At 44.7% G+C, this 15860-nt stretch overlaps 1 protein-coding gene across 2 annotated transcripts in view; it reads right to left on the bottom strand.

Annotated features, from left to right (window-relative positions):
• The window catches only part of POLE4 (DNA polymerase epsilon 4, accessory subunit), a 78283-nt gene that overhangs the window by 31445 nt on the left and 30978 nt on the right, over positions 1-15860 (bottom strand). The window contains exon 3 of one of the 2 annotated variants that reach the window (XM_044090693.1): positions 2610-2651. The exons of the other annotated variant lie outside the window; for it this stretch is intronic. Within the exon in view, the coding sequence (XP_043946628.1) occupies positions 2610-2651 (42 nt within the window). The remainder of the gene's footprint in view (positions 1-2609; positions 2652-15860) is intronic. 2 annotated transcript variants of the gene reach the window in all.

Below are 15860 nucleotides of genomic sequence, written 5' to 3'. Positions count from 1 at the left end.
TGCAGAAGCTAGCTGAGTTATGCAAAAAGTCTTGGAGATCCTGAACTGAATCACTGAGGTATAAAGAGGCAGAACCCTTCTTCTTGGGTGCTTTGGTTGGGGTAGAGGAATAAACTATGATGGGCCAGGTTTTCACAGGTTGATGCTCTTGGAATGGGTCTATCCCATTAATTTGAGTTAAACCAATGTTGGTGCTGCCTTTTTCTTCTGGAACTAATACTCCACTTGTTGCTTTATAGTCCTTTATGTTAAAGAACATTATTTAGAAAGGATATTCTTGCTGTACTTCAAAGTAAAGGCATGAAACATTTATTTTGTAGGATTTCCCTCCCTTCCTCCAGACTTGGCAGTAAATACATATATGGGCTCCCAAACAGATGAATCTAAAAAAAAACATTCCACAGTCTCCTCAACATCTTTAGATAGAGACTTTATGTGGGTTCAAAGCAGGTTTCCTGACAAGTGCTACATATGATTACCACTGGACACACAAAACCAAATATGTCCTCAGAATAACCACTGGATCTGTAAGAAAAGCCCCAATTCAGGAACAATTATGACTGACAGAGGAGTTAAGACTGGTGAGCACAAAAATTAAATTCATTAGGCCATCAAATCTCACTCGTAACTCCCATAATGAAATGTCAGTTGGAAGAATCCATGTCCCCTCTTATTAACATCAAAAAGCAAATAACTTCATGATAAGTGAAAGTAAGTGCCAGCTTGCACCGTCTGTAAGTGGTCAAGAGACTGCACACAATAATAGCTGCAATCAATGTACCCAGAGTGGTTAATCAAAAGTAGCACATCTGCCCACACTTATTAATTCTGAGACTGCATTTCTGCAAGTCCTCCAAAAACAAAATTCAACCTAGAGAAAAGGGCAGATCAGCCTGCAAGCTCTAGAATATTCAGTTAATGTGCATAAAACCTTTGCAGGGTTTACTTGGCACAGTCCAGAAATAAAATTACATGTCTGGTACCGCCTACAGCACAATTATATGCTAAACCACTAAGCTACAACTGGCCAGCTTTGACCACCACTGTTGGGGATAACAGAAATCAATGTACTGGTGTACAATAATGGGCAGCTGCTGAAGGTGCACAAGACGGGAATAAAATGGGAGACCATTTTAAAGGGTCAATAATGGGCAGCTGCTGAAAATGCACAAGACGGGAATAAAATGGGAGACCATTTTAAAGGGCACAAGAGAAGAAGGGAATAGGAAACCATCAATTAAGACTACTAATACAGGCTAGTATCCAAGGCACTAAGCTATATGGCTGAGGACAAGATTTGAATCACACAGGTCTCATACATATACTGCCTGACCCTATAATTTCTTTAGACTTCTGAAATCAACATTCAAAAAAGGGGATCTGTGGGTACAGCAGGCCTATCCATTTAAAATTAAATGCAGAGATTACCTATTTGGTACTAAAGAACACGTGGATGACCTGTAATCAGTCAGTTAATACTGCTGAATATAGCTAACACATCAACAATGAATCTTCTGAGCTTTGAAATAATGCTTTCCTATGATCTAATCTGCATAGACAAAACAATACATAATAGTGCACTACATATGTAGCACCACAAAGCAGAAGGTAAATATGTTTACAATAGGCTTAAAACAATTTATAGGAAATAGTTAAATGGCCAACAGAAGAACTCTGTTCTGTGATGCAAGGCCTGGTCTGGGAATCTAAACCTCTTCTGCAACATCAACAGCACACATTTTACGGACAGGTATATCTCACAGAGTTACCACTGCTCTGGAACAGACTACCATCCACATTAAACAAAGTTCATCCCTGTCCAAATTCAAACACAACTTAGATCTATGTAAGGGAAACAGAAAATTTATCCCAGGACACCCCTTGTAGTACTAATAGACAGAGGCAGCTCCTAAATGCTTTATCCCACTCATGGGTCACCTAAAATTATCTAAGGTATGATCCCAGCTATTCTCATTTGGGGTAATATATAATTAACTGACCATGGGATGGGCAAGGCCAATCTAATACCAATTAGGACATGTTAACTCAAGCACCAAAAGGGAAAATGGCTAGACATAAAATGTCCCATGAAGTCAGCTAACCTAGTACTTTGCTACAAACCTATAAGCTAGCAAATTTCTCTGAACTAATGTATGTTTACACTACAGTGTAAAGGAGAAAAGGATGCCAAAGCCAAAAAAAAAAAAAAACACTGACTATGATGCTTAATTCAAGTAACAACTACCTTCCTATAAATGGAAATGAACAGTTTTATATGCCCACATATCTGTTAACAAATGACATACAGAATTAAAGAATTGATTACATAAAAATTGGATATGATTGGTTTAATCACTGACCATCTATCAATCATTTGGTTTGCTCTAACCAAAAGAACTGCATTAACTTCACCCAGCCATCACACTCTCAAGCAACTCCAAGGTCAACAAACTTCAATGAGGTTATATGCTTTGAATAATCACGTAGTGCTTACAAAATCTTCAATGAAAAGTCAAACTCCAGTTAAATGTTCAGTGACCATCTCTCAGTTGTCATAAAAGACACTTTAGTATTCTCCTACAACAATTTTCAAAACACAGGCTACTAACCTTCCAGAAAAGCAAACTCATCCATGGCTTCTATTGCAAGATCTGTTAAAACAAAAAATAGTTCAAAGTTTGAATCTTTTGTGCATCACTTCATAAAGCAGAAATAAGCAATCTAAAGCAGATATTCAACAAAATGTGCCTGATATATTCAATGAAAAGGACTACTTTAAATGAAGAATACAGATATACTGCCATTTCAGAAGGTCCCTAATATACAGGCATTACAAGAGGTCTTGAATATCAGCTAAAGTCACATGCATTCCAAGTAGTGATAACACTACAAGCAAAGAGTGTATCCCTTGTTGCATGCCTGGCATCTTGACTCAGAGGAATGCAGCCCATACTCTGAACCAATGACTGTTGCTTGATTAGTGGCCCCAGAACTGGAAGGGGAGTGAACTGCTCACCTCTCAAGGAGGGCAGGTTGCTCACAATTGGTGGGGTAAACAGAGTTAGTGTGAATGCCCTGGTGGAGACCAGGAAAAAGCCACTGCTCATGCTTCTAGGGGAGGGGGGATTCTAGGGAATTGCCTCCATTTGTCAAGCCACTGCATGACCTTTGCCATCGCTTGACCAACTATGTGCAGTAGGATACAGCCAGCAAGTGAAAAGCCAAACACTGCCAATGGCTGTCTAAATGATGACCTCTAGCAGCCATCTCTCACCTTGGGGAATGAATAAGCCCAATGAAGAGACAGGAGCTGATCATCTGCAAGCAGCAACAGCAAAAAAAAAAAAAAAGTATCCTTTGTGGCTCAACATTTTTTTCTACCGGTATTGGCATTGCCCTCAAAACTGGCCAATAAAACAGGAGGATGAACCGACAGAAAACACTGAAGTAAAAGTCACTTCATGAGGCAAGGATACAAAGAAATTAGAAGTTATGTACCTACCATAACGTTCCATGTTAGTTGTCTTCTCTCGCCTTCTTTCTTGCTGGATGGGTTTGGAGCCGATCCTCGGCTCCGACTCGGCACTTGCTTTAGCTTGAGAACTCCTTTTACCAGCTCGAGGCAACCCTATATCCCATGATGCAAGGCGGAACTACCTCAGATCTCGTTTGGTAGCTAACCTACCCTGCTAAGGACTAACCTAACATAATTAGGAAAACAAGTTCATAATAAGAGTCCTCATATGAAGGCTCAGGAGGAAAACAACCTGATAGGAACTCTTCAAGATCTGTCCAGGCCAGGGGGAAGGAGGGAGGGAAGAAAGAAGGCGAGAAGACAACTAACATGGAACGTTATGGTAGGTACATAACTTCTAAATGTTAAGTTGTCAATCTCGCCTTCATTCTTGCTGGATGGGACCGCATCCCTAGCACCTGTATCCCGGGTGGCTCAATGGAACAGACTCTTGAGAACTGTGGAACCAAAACTGGCCCTATCTCTGGAGGCCAAGTCCAACTTGTAATGAGAGACAAAGGTATGAGGCGTGGCCCAAGTAGCTGCTGCACAAATGGTATCAATGGGTAGTCTATCCTAAAAGGCTGCAGAAGTGGATAGACTCCTGGTTGAGTGTGCTTTTGGTTTAGAAGGTAGCTGCTTGCCTCTGAGAGAGTACACATAGGAAATGGTGGACGTCAACCATCTGGATAAGGTCACTTTAGAAACTGGAAGACCTATCCTGTTTTCTGCATAGGAGACAAAATAATTGGTCCGATTTCCTGAATTGTTTAGTTCTATGCAAATAGTACCTGAGCTGACGATGGACATCCAAAAAATGAAGCTTCTGTTCAGCTCTGTCGGAATAGTTTGGGAAAAAGACTGGTAGATCTATAGATTGGTTAATATTGGTTTGAGACACAACTTTGGGGAGAAAGGACGGGTTCGTTCTTAATGATACCCTGTCCTTATGAAAATCCAAGTAAGGGGAACGAATGCAGAGAGCTTGACTCTCGGAAACCCTTCTTGCTGAAGTGACAGCCAGTAAGAATATAGTTTTCCAGGTCAATAACTTCAAAGAACATGAAGCAGACGGTTCGAAGGGAGGTAGCATCAAGGATGCCAACATTAAGTTTAGATCCCATTGCGGAGGAGGATGCTTTATAGGCGGCTTTAGGAGAAAAACTCCTCTCAGAAAGGCCTTGCATAATCTATGAGACATAATGTTATTGTCATGCAAGCCAACATGATACTTGGAAATAGCAGCCATTTGTACTTTAACTGTAGATGACGAGGATCCTGAATGAAAAACCTCCGCCAGGAAATCTAAAACAGAATGTACAGGAGCAGTAAAGGGATCAATATTCCTGGAATTTGCCCAAATAGAAAAACGTCGCCACTTGCTAGCATAAACAGTCCTAGTGGACGACTTTAAAGAAGACACTAAGATGTCTCTGACTGAGTCAGAGATCATCGGTAGCCTGGCTAGGGAAGGAAGTGGAGCAACCAAGCAGTGAGGTTGAGAGAATGAATGGCCCAGTGCTGCTGACCCGACTGGTGGATCAAGAGATCCGGAACTGGGTCCAGATGCCAGGGCTGCACCAGAAGGTGACGATGCAGAGACGGAAACCAAATTTGTCGAGGCCAATAAGGGGCAATGAGAATCAACTTGGCCCTCAAAATGGTGGCTTTCTGAATGATTTGTGGAATCAAGGGAAAAGGAGGAAAAGCGTACAGAAGTCCCCGGGGCCAATCCTGGGTTAGAGAGTCTCTCAGGGGTTGGCCTGGAAGGGGAAAGAGGGTGAAAAAATCGGGGCACTTGTTGTTTTGAGGTGTAGCAAAAAGATCGCAACAAGGAGTGCCCCACTTCAGAAAAATCTGATCCACTACAGATTGATTGAGAGACCACTCGTGAGGCATCAGAATGGATCTGCTCAGCCTGTCCGCCAAGAGGTTGGACCTGCCGGGGATGTGCGTTGCTATCAGAAACCGATGAGAGGAGATTGCCCATTGCCAAAGTCTGAGAGCTTCTCGACATAACGGATAGGACCTGGTCCCGCCCTGCTTGTTGATGTACCAGACCACGGACATGTTGTCCGTTTGTACTGCAATAGTCCCTGTGGGAAGAAAGTCGTTGAGGGCCTGCAACGTTAAAAGCACCGCTCTCATCTCCAGGACATTTATGTGCAGATGGTATTCTATGGGTTGCCACGTCCCGTGGACCATCCTGCCCTGATAATGCCCCCCCCACCCAATCAGAGAGGCATCCGTAGTGACTGTGGCAACTGGAGGAGGGGGAACAAAGGGTCGGCCCTGATGAAGAAGAGGGGAAGATATCCACCAATACAGATGAGTTCTGCACGACTGTGTGACTAAGATTTCGTGCCTCATCGGGAGACTGTGGTACGACCACTGAGTGAATAGCATCCACTGCAGAAGACGCATGTGGAAGCGAGCCAGTGGTAGAAGAACAATGGCCGCAGCCATAAGACCTAGAACCTTCAGTATAAATCTGGCTTTGACCTTGCTGCTCTGCAATAGAATCCGAACGAATTTTTGGATGTCCAGAATTCTTTGATCTGTTAGTCTGGCTAACATTTTGACGGTGTTTAATTCTGCGCCTATAAAGGTGATAGATTGGCAAGGCAGCAGAGAAGATTTTTCGAAATTTACTGAAATTCCCAAACTCCTGCAAAGCTGCAGAGTGTAGTCTCTGGTCTGAAGATGCTGACACCTGGTGGTGGCGGAGAGGAGCCAGTCGTCCAAATAAGGAAACACCTGGAATCCTAGACGTCTCAGATGAGCTGTGACCACTGCCATGCATTTGGTAAACACTCTGGGGCTGAAGTGAGGCCAAAGGGCAGGGCTCTGAATTGGTAATGACTGGTCCCTAGCCGAAAGCGGAGAAACCTTCTGGAGCGCCTGTGAATCTTTATGTGATAGTACGCGTCCTGAAGGTCTATAGAGCACATCCAGTTGTCCTTGCCCAGAAAGGGCAGAATGGACTGAAGCGTGACCATCCGGAATCTTGCCTTCTTGACAAATCTGTTTAGACTGCTCAGGTCTAATATTGGTCTCCAATCTCCCATCCTTTTGGGGACCAAAAAGAATCTCGAGTAGACGCCGGATCCTACTTGGTCTGCCGGCACAATCTGGACGGCTCTTTTTCCTAGGAGCTTTGAAACCTCCTGTTCTGCCAAATCCCTTTGACCGGGTGAGATGTCTGGAAGGGATTGTTGAGGTACGGGATACCTTTCGAAGGGGATTTTGTAACCCTCGGATATGATCGACTGTACCCACATATCTTGTGTGAGGGAATGCCAGGCTACTGGGTACAGCGAAATCCTTCCCCCGACTGCCTCCCAAGGGTGGACAGTCGGGCAACACCTCAGGGATGCTGAAAGGGCTTCTCAGGAAGAGACTCCCTGTTGCCCTGGTTCTGAGGAACCCCCTGCCTCTAGGGCGGCGTCTATTATTGTTACCCCCTCTGCCTCTGGGGGTAAACTGACCACGTGTGTCCGGTGTAGCTCCTTGGGCTTTGCGGAACCACATCTTCCTCCCTTCTGACCCTTGGGATATGGTCTAGAAGGGTGGAAAATGGACTCCAACGGCAGAAAGAGTTTTACCGTCCTGCTCACACCTGGTCAAGGTATCCTTCACCTGAGGTCCGAACAAAGCCGAACCATCAAAGGGGGTGTTAGTGAAGGACGCCTTAAAGGGGTCCGCAAAATTACAAAGCCGCATCCAGGCTTGGCGTCTAAGAGCAACTCCTGTGCCTGCGGCCCTGCTCGCTCCATTGGCCGCATGGGATATGAGCCGCATGGAGGAGTTGGATAGGGAATTCAGGGTTGCTAGCTGTGAGGCAATCTTTTCTTGAGCCCCAGCAGCAGAAGGATCCTGGACCACTTCACCCAGTTCCTTGAGAATATCTCTTTGAAGCCTGGTGAAGTGACAAAGGTAGTTCAGCGAACGCATAGCAAAGGTCGCTGAAGAAAACATCCGCTTTCCATACCTGTCCATGGTCCTAGAATCCTTGTTAGGAGGATGGACAGGTACTGAAGGATCCGCCAGTTCCTTCTTAGTGGCCGCCGCCACCACCATAGCATCCACAGAGACGCCCTTGGAAAGAAACTGTTTGTCCGTGGGGGCCGTGATAAACTTGGATGGTCTCCTGGGGACAGGTTCCACAGAATCTGGAGCCGCCCACGCCTTCCGAGCCACTACCTGCATAAGTGGGTCGAAAGGCGGAGACACCCAGGAGGTGGAGGGTCGGGATCCAAAAGCCTCCAGGTATACCGACTCATCCTCGGAGGGATCAATGGATGGCCAATTCCCCCTCTGTTTGAGGAGCTCAAGGATGTCTGAAAAGGAGACATCCTCAGAGGGGATCGTGGGGAACCCTCCGACTCATCTAAGTCGGTATCAGATGTAGTAGACTCGGGGGAGTCTGTGTGTTTCCTCTTACACGTCCTCTTCCGAGGGGGTTCACCTGCCGGATCAGGAGAAACTTCGAAGAGGAGGAAATTCCCAATGGGGAAACCTGGGCGATGGATCCCTGGGCCTGAGAGCAAGAGGCTGGCAAGAGGTGTCTACAGGCACCGAAGAGGGAGGAGCTAGAAGGATGGACCGTTGACCTGGCTCAGTAGCCAGGACACTCCTCATCACCTCAAAGGCTCCCCTCCCCGGGAGGCCGGAATATCCCCGATCCGAGGATACAGGAATTCCCGGCTCCACTGAGAGGGAAGGCTCCGAGGCCAATGTCGGTGCCGAGCTTACCAAAGCCGAAGCCCCGAGAGGGAGAGCGGGGTCGGACAAGGGTTCGATGCCACTAGCCCCCTCGGAGCCGACAAGGGAAACCCGACGACCGGATCCCTCCAAGGAAGGTCTCAAGGAGGAGATCGGAGCCGAGGACGACGGAGCCGAAGGATGTATCGGCTCCGGCGCCGAAACAGTCGCTGTCCCGAGAAGCTCCGGCTCCGAACTCTGGTGTGGAGTCGGAGGAGGAAATTCAAGGGGTGAAACAATAGCCGAAGTCTGCTGAGACGGGCTATGGAGCATTTGGGCCAGTGCCTGCGACTTCAACAGCCTGCTTACCACCCTCTCTAAGTCGTGGTCAGACAGCCTGGAAGATTTCGAAGATCGGCTCCGACGGCTCCGCTCCGACAAAAGAGGAGACCCCGGAGCCGAGTGGATACTCTGCAACGAAGGGGACCGAGATCTCTTTCGGGACGAAGTCATCGGAGCCGAAGTCCCCTGAATTCCAGATGGAGCCGAAGGTTTTTCGGCTCCGATGCAGGATAAGGTGTCGGCTCCAGCCGGAGCAGACAAGGCCACAGTAGACCGGGTGTCGGAACCAATCGGTGCCGAACCCACTACTTTGGAAGCAGATAGATCGGTTCCAGCCGGAGCCGATCTCGGCTCCGACGGAGCCGGAGCCACCGGAGGAGGCTTGGATACTGTAGCCTGAACCTTCGGTGGCTTAGAAGGTTTACCAGATCCTGTTTTAGAGGGAGAACCTTCTGGCTTAAGTAAGCCACGGAGGATCAGCTTATTCCTCCGTTCCTGCAGGACTCTCTGGCTAAAAGAGTGACACAAAGCACAGGAGTCCTGCAGGTGCAAAGGCCCCAGGCAGTAAACACAAGAAGTGTGACCGTCTGTCAGAGACATTTTCTGACAGCACGAGTCACACTTCTTGAAGCCTGAGACCTTGCCTTCCTTTGATATAATTCTAAGGAAGAAGTCACACACAAACCCCAACAAACACACACAATTAATCCCCTAACACACAGACACACAGGTAGGGATTAACCAATGGGGTCTAGGCCTAACTAAACTTTTATACAATTACCAAAGAAATTTAAAAGTTTTGAACTATAAGGGAATAGGGTGGGCTATAAACACACTACACAGTATGAAAGTGGAAACAAGGGGGAAATAAATCCCTAACTAAGCTTTTTTCTCTTTTGACAAAAAAATTACTTACCTCAGCTGGCAAAGGAGACCTCTTTCGCTAAGCGGCAAACGAGATATGAGGTAGTTCTGCCTTGCATCATGGGATATAGGGTTGCCTCGAGCTGGTAAAAGGAGTTCTCAAGCTAAAGTAAGTGCCGAGTCGGAGCCGAGGATCGGCTCCGAACCCATCCAGCAAGAATGAAGGCGAGACTGACAACTTAACATCTTGTGTTAACACAAAAGCAGAGATGAAAAAAATAGAAAAAGAAAGGCACTTGAACCTTCAGAACAAAAAATGAGTTAAAGAGGAGAGTACAGAGGTCTGAGCCTATTTCTGTTGTTGTACATCAAAAAATACAAGTGCAGGTGGTCTCTAAAAACAAAAATATTTTAAACCAAGAAAAAAGTAAAACTGATAACTTTTGTTCTGACGTGCCCTTTACAGTGGGGGAGCAACACAAGGGGAGCAACACACAGAAACAAAAGTGAGAATGATATCCACTCACACTGAGGCAGACAGGGAGCATTCTAAAAGAAGGCAGAGCTCTCAAGAGGGAAGTACTGATAGCCGAAAAAACAGACAATGATTTTTATTAACTACCTTGTGCAACAGAAGACCTAGAAGAGGCTGCAACACTGATGTTTTGGGCAGAAAAGGCTACACTTCCATGGCAAGACAAGTCACTGGAAATAGAATGCTCGAATTAAAGTCACAATAACTGTGAAAAATAATTAAACCTGAAGCAAAATGTGCTCCCACAACCAAAATACCATCCCACTTCTACCTACCTTACTCAATACTATATTATCACATCTAATTTCATGTTTAGTCTTTAACACAATAAGCAATGGATACAGATTTTTCTCTGGGAAGGGCAGAGAGGACCCAACACATCTGGCATCACTGCACGGTAACAGCAATATATACCACTTTTTCCATACTCAACAAATATTCTGTTTAAACACACCCTTACTCTAATTTGTTTGTTCAAAAACATATTCAATTTCCTTACAGTAATTTAAAAGAAAAGCTGTTGTACAGCTGCCAAAAACAAAGGCAGGATCTGCATCCAAAACAGTCTAGAATCTGACCCAAATTTTTCAATTTTTATGTTTCTAATACCAAATGTATCTAACATCAAATAAGCCTTCTGACTTATACCTACAGAAAAAAAGCAGCACCTTTATTTAACAGCAATGCTCTCCCCTCCTCCTCACAACTCCTGCCAGCTCAACTGCACCAACAAATACCATTTTAGGTACCAAAATTATTATATACATCCAAAAGCTCCTATTACACTATACACTGTTAGGTGGTTCCTAAAGCCCTCAAACTTCTCCTCCTATTTTTTTTTCAAAAGGGGTACCAGGCAACTACCAAAATAAAGACAAATATAAAAAAAAAAATAATAAAAAAACATATGAATACCAGTCTGTTAAAAAGCCATACACCTATACTAGCTGGCATCCACAAACATGTTCAAAAGTTTCATACATAAAGGCATTCACTGTGGTTATCTCAGGCCTCATGATTGTCCACTTTAACTAATGGTAATTCTTGTTCTCAATCAGAAACACAGCAGTAATTTCAGTAGTCAATTAATGCTAAACTTACTGCAGAAATAACAAAATCTGTGGAAAACAACTGTACTGCTTCATGGATTCAAACCAATCAGCATGATTTATCAAGATGTGCAAAAATGCAATATGCAGTGACCAGAAAAAAAAATTCAGGATAAAAAAGTATTCAACATAAACAAAAAATGCTCATTGCTCTTTAAATATACATATGAGACATTTTAAGAAGTCTTATACACAAACTGATAACTTCTATATAATGTATCCTCCCTTGACACAGCAGGCCTCATGGTTCAATCCTGCATGTCTGTAATGAAGTCTTGTGAAGTCTGATAAACATCAGTATAATTTTTTTAAATATTATTCTGTACAACTAACTGCAGAAGCAAGCTCTAGGGTAGATCTAGCAGGTGACTGAGTGTTAGCTGCCAGGCCTCAAGCTGACAGTGCTGTTTTTTGTCATCACTAGGATGCCCTCTAGCAGAAGCTTGGGGGGGGGGGGGGAGTACCAGCAGATATGCATGTTGCATACAACAGGAGAAATGGGAAGACATTCAGCAGTCCCAAGCTCATCACTGTATGTCTGACTTCCTAGGAGAGGGCTCTGTCCCCTCTTTCAAGTTTATATTTGTCAGCAAAAAAAAAATTCTCCTAACTAATATATGATATTCCCTTCCCTTACTTCTCAATTTTTGAGAAGCGGCATGTAAGCCATGTGGGAAGGTAGACATGTGGACCCCCAAAAATGCATTTAGTTCAACATCTGAAAACCATACATTGTGTGGCAAGGCACCTTTCTGTAAATGGCAGAAACAACAGGGACATACTTTCAAAACTTACTTCTGTGTGGTTATAACTATATCAGTTAAAAGTTTCCTAGGAGACTTCAATTATCCCTCCATAAACTGAGACATATCTACATCCTCAAATACGTATGCACAGAAATTTCTGTTGTAAAATCCTTTTTCAATGCGCTGCTTATATCTAAAAGGACTGTGTCCAGATCCAGGAATACAACTGTTCCATTGTACTTGGCACTTATTAGGCCAGTCATTCAGAATACCCCTTTCAGCATGCATCTGTCCAAACAGCTGTTACAAATGAAATGAGCACAATGTTTGCTCGAAGGACCTAAACCATAACAAATATGCAGACCATCTCAAAGTCTTGTCCCTCTTCTTAGTATCATGCAGGCTACTGAGAGATAGCCTCTGCTCTGCGTACACAGCTTCAACGCACCTTGTTGTGTTAGAACTATTACAGATTCGTAAGTCCAGTGGTGTCATAAACACACACTCAGGGGAGATCAATCTCTTTTGCAAAATAAATAGATAAATAGTACGTATTGGTGTGCCGGGATTGTATCACACAGAATTATCACTTCTATTGGACAGTCTTCCACTCCACATAAAGCAAAATGCTTCTCTAACTGTATTCAAATGTGATTTAGAAAAATGAATGGATAATCACAACTTTAGATTTGTGTGTTTGTATCTGAACTTGGAGGCCCATCTGCCTAGGGTCTGGAAGCTGTTCAAAGTGGGTTCTACATGCTATTTCTGGCACATCTGTTGTCAGAGTTTGTTCCTGAGGAGTGAACCTGAAGGGGAGACCTAGACTGAGGGAACATGCCTGGGCCCACCAGGCAAACTCCTTCCTGTGGCAAGGAAGCAGTTTTATTTTGAAGGTGAGAGGCTGTGCATGTTGGCACCACACATTCGTGAGGTACCACTGAAATTTTCTCATGTGAAACTTGTCCAGAGAAGTTATAAGGATGCAAAAGGCCATGTAACCTAAGGCCGTGAGATACTCCCTGCCTATGAGGAAATCCCTGACCAAGATTGTCTTGAAATACAGTGTCAGGAAGGCGACTTTGTCCAGGAGTAAAAAGGCTTTCTGGACAGCAGAGTCCAGAAGGGCCCCTAGGAACTGCTGTCCAGAAGGGCCCCTAGGAACACAATCTTGTTTGTGGGGTCTGTATGACATTTTTGTCCACTGATGTTGAACCCCGCTGAGGTTAGAAGATTTTGGGTGAAAAGCAAGTCTGTTCTGAGTTTTTACAGGTTTGTTGCCTGAATGAGGCAATCATCCAAGTAGGGGTAAATCCAGATTTCTCTTTGTCCTGCAGAAGGCTATCACTGGTGCTAGGCAATTTATGAAGACCCTGGGAGCAGTAGACAAGCCAAAGGGCAAAGCACAGAACTGACAGTGTCTGTTACCTGCTCTGAAGTGCAAGAAGCTTCTTTGCGATTCTTTTATGGAAATATGTAGGTAGATATCTTCTAGGTCTAGGGTAACCATGAAGACAATGGATGAAACCATGGACAGAAGTTTTTGAAGAGTTAGCATTTTGAATTTTGGAACCTGTAAGAATTGGTTGAGCTTTGACCCGTCCAGAATTGGCCACCAGGTATCTTCCTTTCTGGGTACAAGGAAGAGTCTGAAATAAAAACCTCTTCCTGGTAAGAGTTCTGGTATAGGCTCCACGGAGTCTTGAGCACACAATCTCTATCTAGGTTAATGCCTTGGATTTCTGGTTTGGACAACTATCTGGCAGGTCTAAGTAAAACAAGTGTTGTTTAAACTTGAGTTTGTAATCTTTTGAAATGATGTTTAGCATCCACTGCTCCCTGGTAATGAGAGTCTAGTTCCTGTGAAACAGTGATAGCCTCCCCCACTAGCCTTGGACGGTAAGGAGAGAGGGCAGGGAGTACTACGCCTGAGTCAGCGGTTGCTCCCTGCTAGGGGCCTGTGGATGAAAGCTCCCTTGTCAACTGGAGTTTGCCATTGTTTGGGTTGTGGATGCTGTCTTAGGCTCCTTTTCCTACAGTGTTTTCTTTGTCTAGACTTAGACTGAGCTGGAAAGGACTAACACTTGATAAAGTAATTTCTGCTGAAACGAGGAGGTTGAACTTGAATAAAGTCCTTGACGATCTACACAGACTTGGTCTTATCCTCCATTTTCTTAACAGCAGCTTCAGCCTTGGGACAAAATAAAAAAATCTTTGTCTAATGGGATGTCAAGGAGACTAGACTTGACGTGGTTTGGGAGGGACTGCTCCCTCAGTCAAGCATGTCTTCTGATAACGAAACCCATGGCTGCTGACCTACTGAAGGCTTCCATGACATCATTGCTACAGTTCAAAGTGTGTTTAGCTACCCGAGAATAGGAATTGCAAAGATCTAATAACTCCTTAGAATGGCCTTGTTTTCAATTTCCATCAATTTCTGTTTTATCTGCTCAAGAATAGTTTCTTGGTAGAAAACCACATGAAACAGACCGTTCAAGGCCCTCATGACGAGGGCAGTAGATGTGTAGAATTTCTTACCATATCTGTCAAGGTCCCCACTTTCCTTGTCAGTAGGCAAGGGATTTTTGGAGGAGCTAGTTTTTGCGCCCTTGGGGCCTGGAGTCACAACTTCAGGGACTGCTACAGGATATTTAAAGAGATGTTTATGAGTATCTAAAACCCTGCAAATTCTGTCAGATTTTTTAAGAGTAGGGTGCAGAGAACCTGGTTTCAAGGCGGAATCCTGGAAGACCTCATCTACCACCTCTAAATACAGGGACAATGGCAAGGAAGATGTGCTCAGGAAGAATGAGAAATTGCTTACTCCTTTTCTTAAAGTGGGAAGCTCAAGACTACCTGCAATCTAAGTGTTCCCTCAGTGTATGTAAGGTTTCCCCAATAGAAATATCCTTCGGGAAGCTGATGCAAGGTTGTCCTCTCAATCAGAATTCCCCACTGGAGGCAACTGAAATAGCCTCTTCAAAGGTGTATTACTCCTCGTCACAGTCATCATCTAAGTCCAAAGAATTAGAGCATTAGAAAATTCTTCTGGAGTCGTGTCTCATTTTCTTTTACCCGGTGAAGACTCAGGAGAAGGAAGGCATCTGGATCTAACCAGGGAGATTAAATCTTCAACCAGCCTCACAAGGTCTTGTTGGTAGGCCTGGGAGTGGAAGCTGTTAGGCCTAGGCAGAGACAGGACAGGAGCCTTTGGTCTTGGTCCAAGGCCGACCTCTGCCCCTGGACAGAAACTCCGGTGAGCAAAAAGCCAAAGAAATGTCTTGACAACGCGAAGAACTTTTTGTCGGTAGCTGAAACCCGCATAGCAGACCCAGACACGAGCGATGAACTGAGTCCATTGGCTTGAAAGAAAGCCGACAGACAGGGAGGTATATCGGACTATGAATAGGTCTCGACAGAGGACTGTGCCACCACTTCGGCCATGGAAGGGGGCTGCAAAAGTGCCTCACCTTCTTTGGTGATAACAAGCCTAGGAGCACTGGCAGACTGAGCGAACGTCATCTGAGATCCTAAACCTGAAGCGCTTTTCCTTTCTCCACCTAGGGAGATCTCGTTCAGCTTGACCGGCCGACACCACAGTATGCAGATAGCCTGATGACTCATCAATATACCTATCTAGAATCTTGACCGTACATTTACTGGTTCTGTTATTAAAGCGAGCACAAAAATCGACAGTTAGAGATGTCATGTTCCAGCTCCAAACAAGTCACACAGAAGGAGTGAAGATCCCGGTGTGGTATCTGTTTGCCACAGCGGAGACAATTATTAATTTTCTGTGGACCAACTGATGCACTGATTGTTACTCCGCTTTGAGCTCCAACGGCAAGAAAGAACTGAGGTCATGGTGCCAACCAACTCCCTTTACACCCAAATGTAGTGATGTCGGATGGGGCATCCACTGCTCCTGGAGGACAGAAAAAAGTCTCTGGTAATCGGGCCAGCCAAGGCTTCCATGGCTGGAAATCCCATAAGTCAGGATTGCAATAGTGAAACATGAAAATCATACATTCCCAGTTACACCTTGC

Source organism: Protopterus annectens, chromosome 13.part0, assembly GCF_019279795.1.
Source record: "Protopterus annectens isolate FY-2018-M chromosome 13.part0, PAN1.0, whole genome shotgun sequence".
Lineage (NCBI taxonomy): Eukaryota > Metazoa > Chordata > Ceratodontiformes > Protopteridae > Protopterus > Protopterus annectens.
Note: the sequence above shows the minus strand (reverse complement) of the source record. Positions and strands in the feature narration are given on the sequence as shown.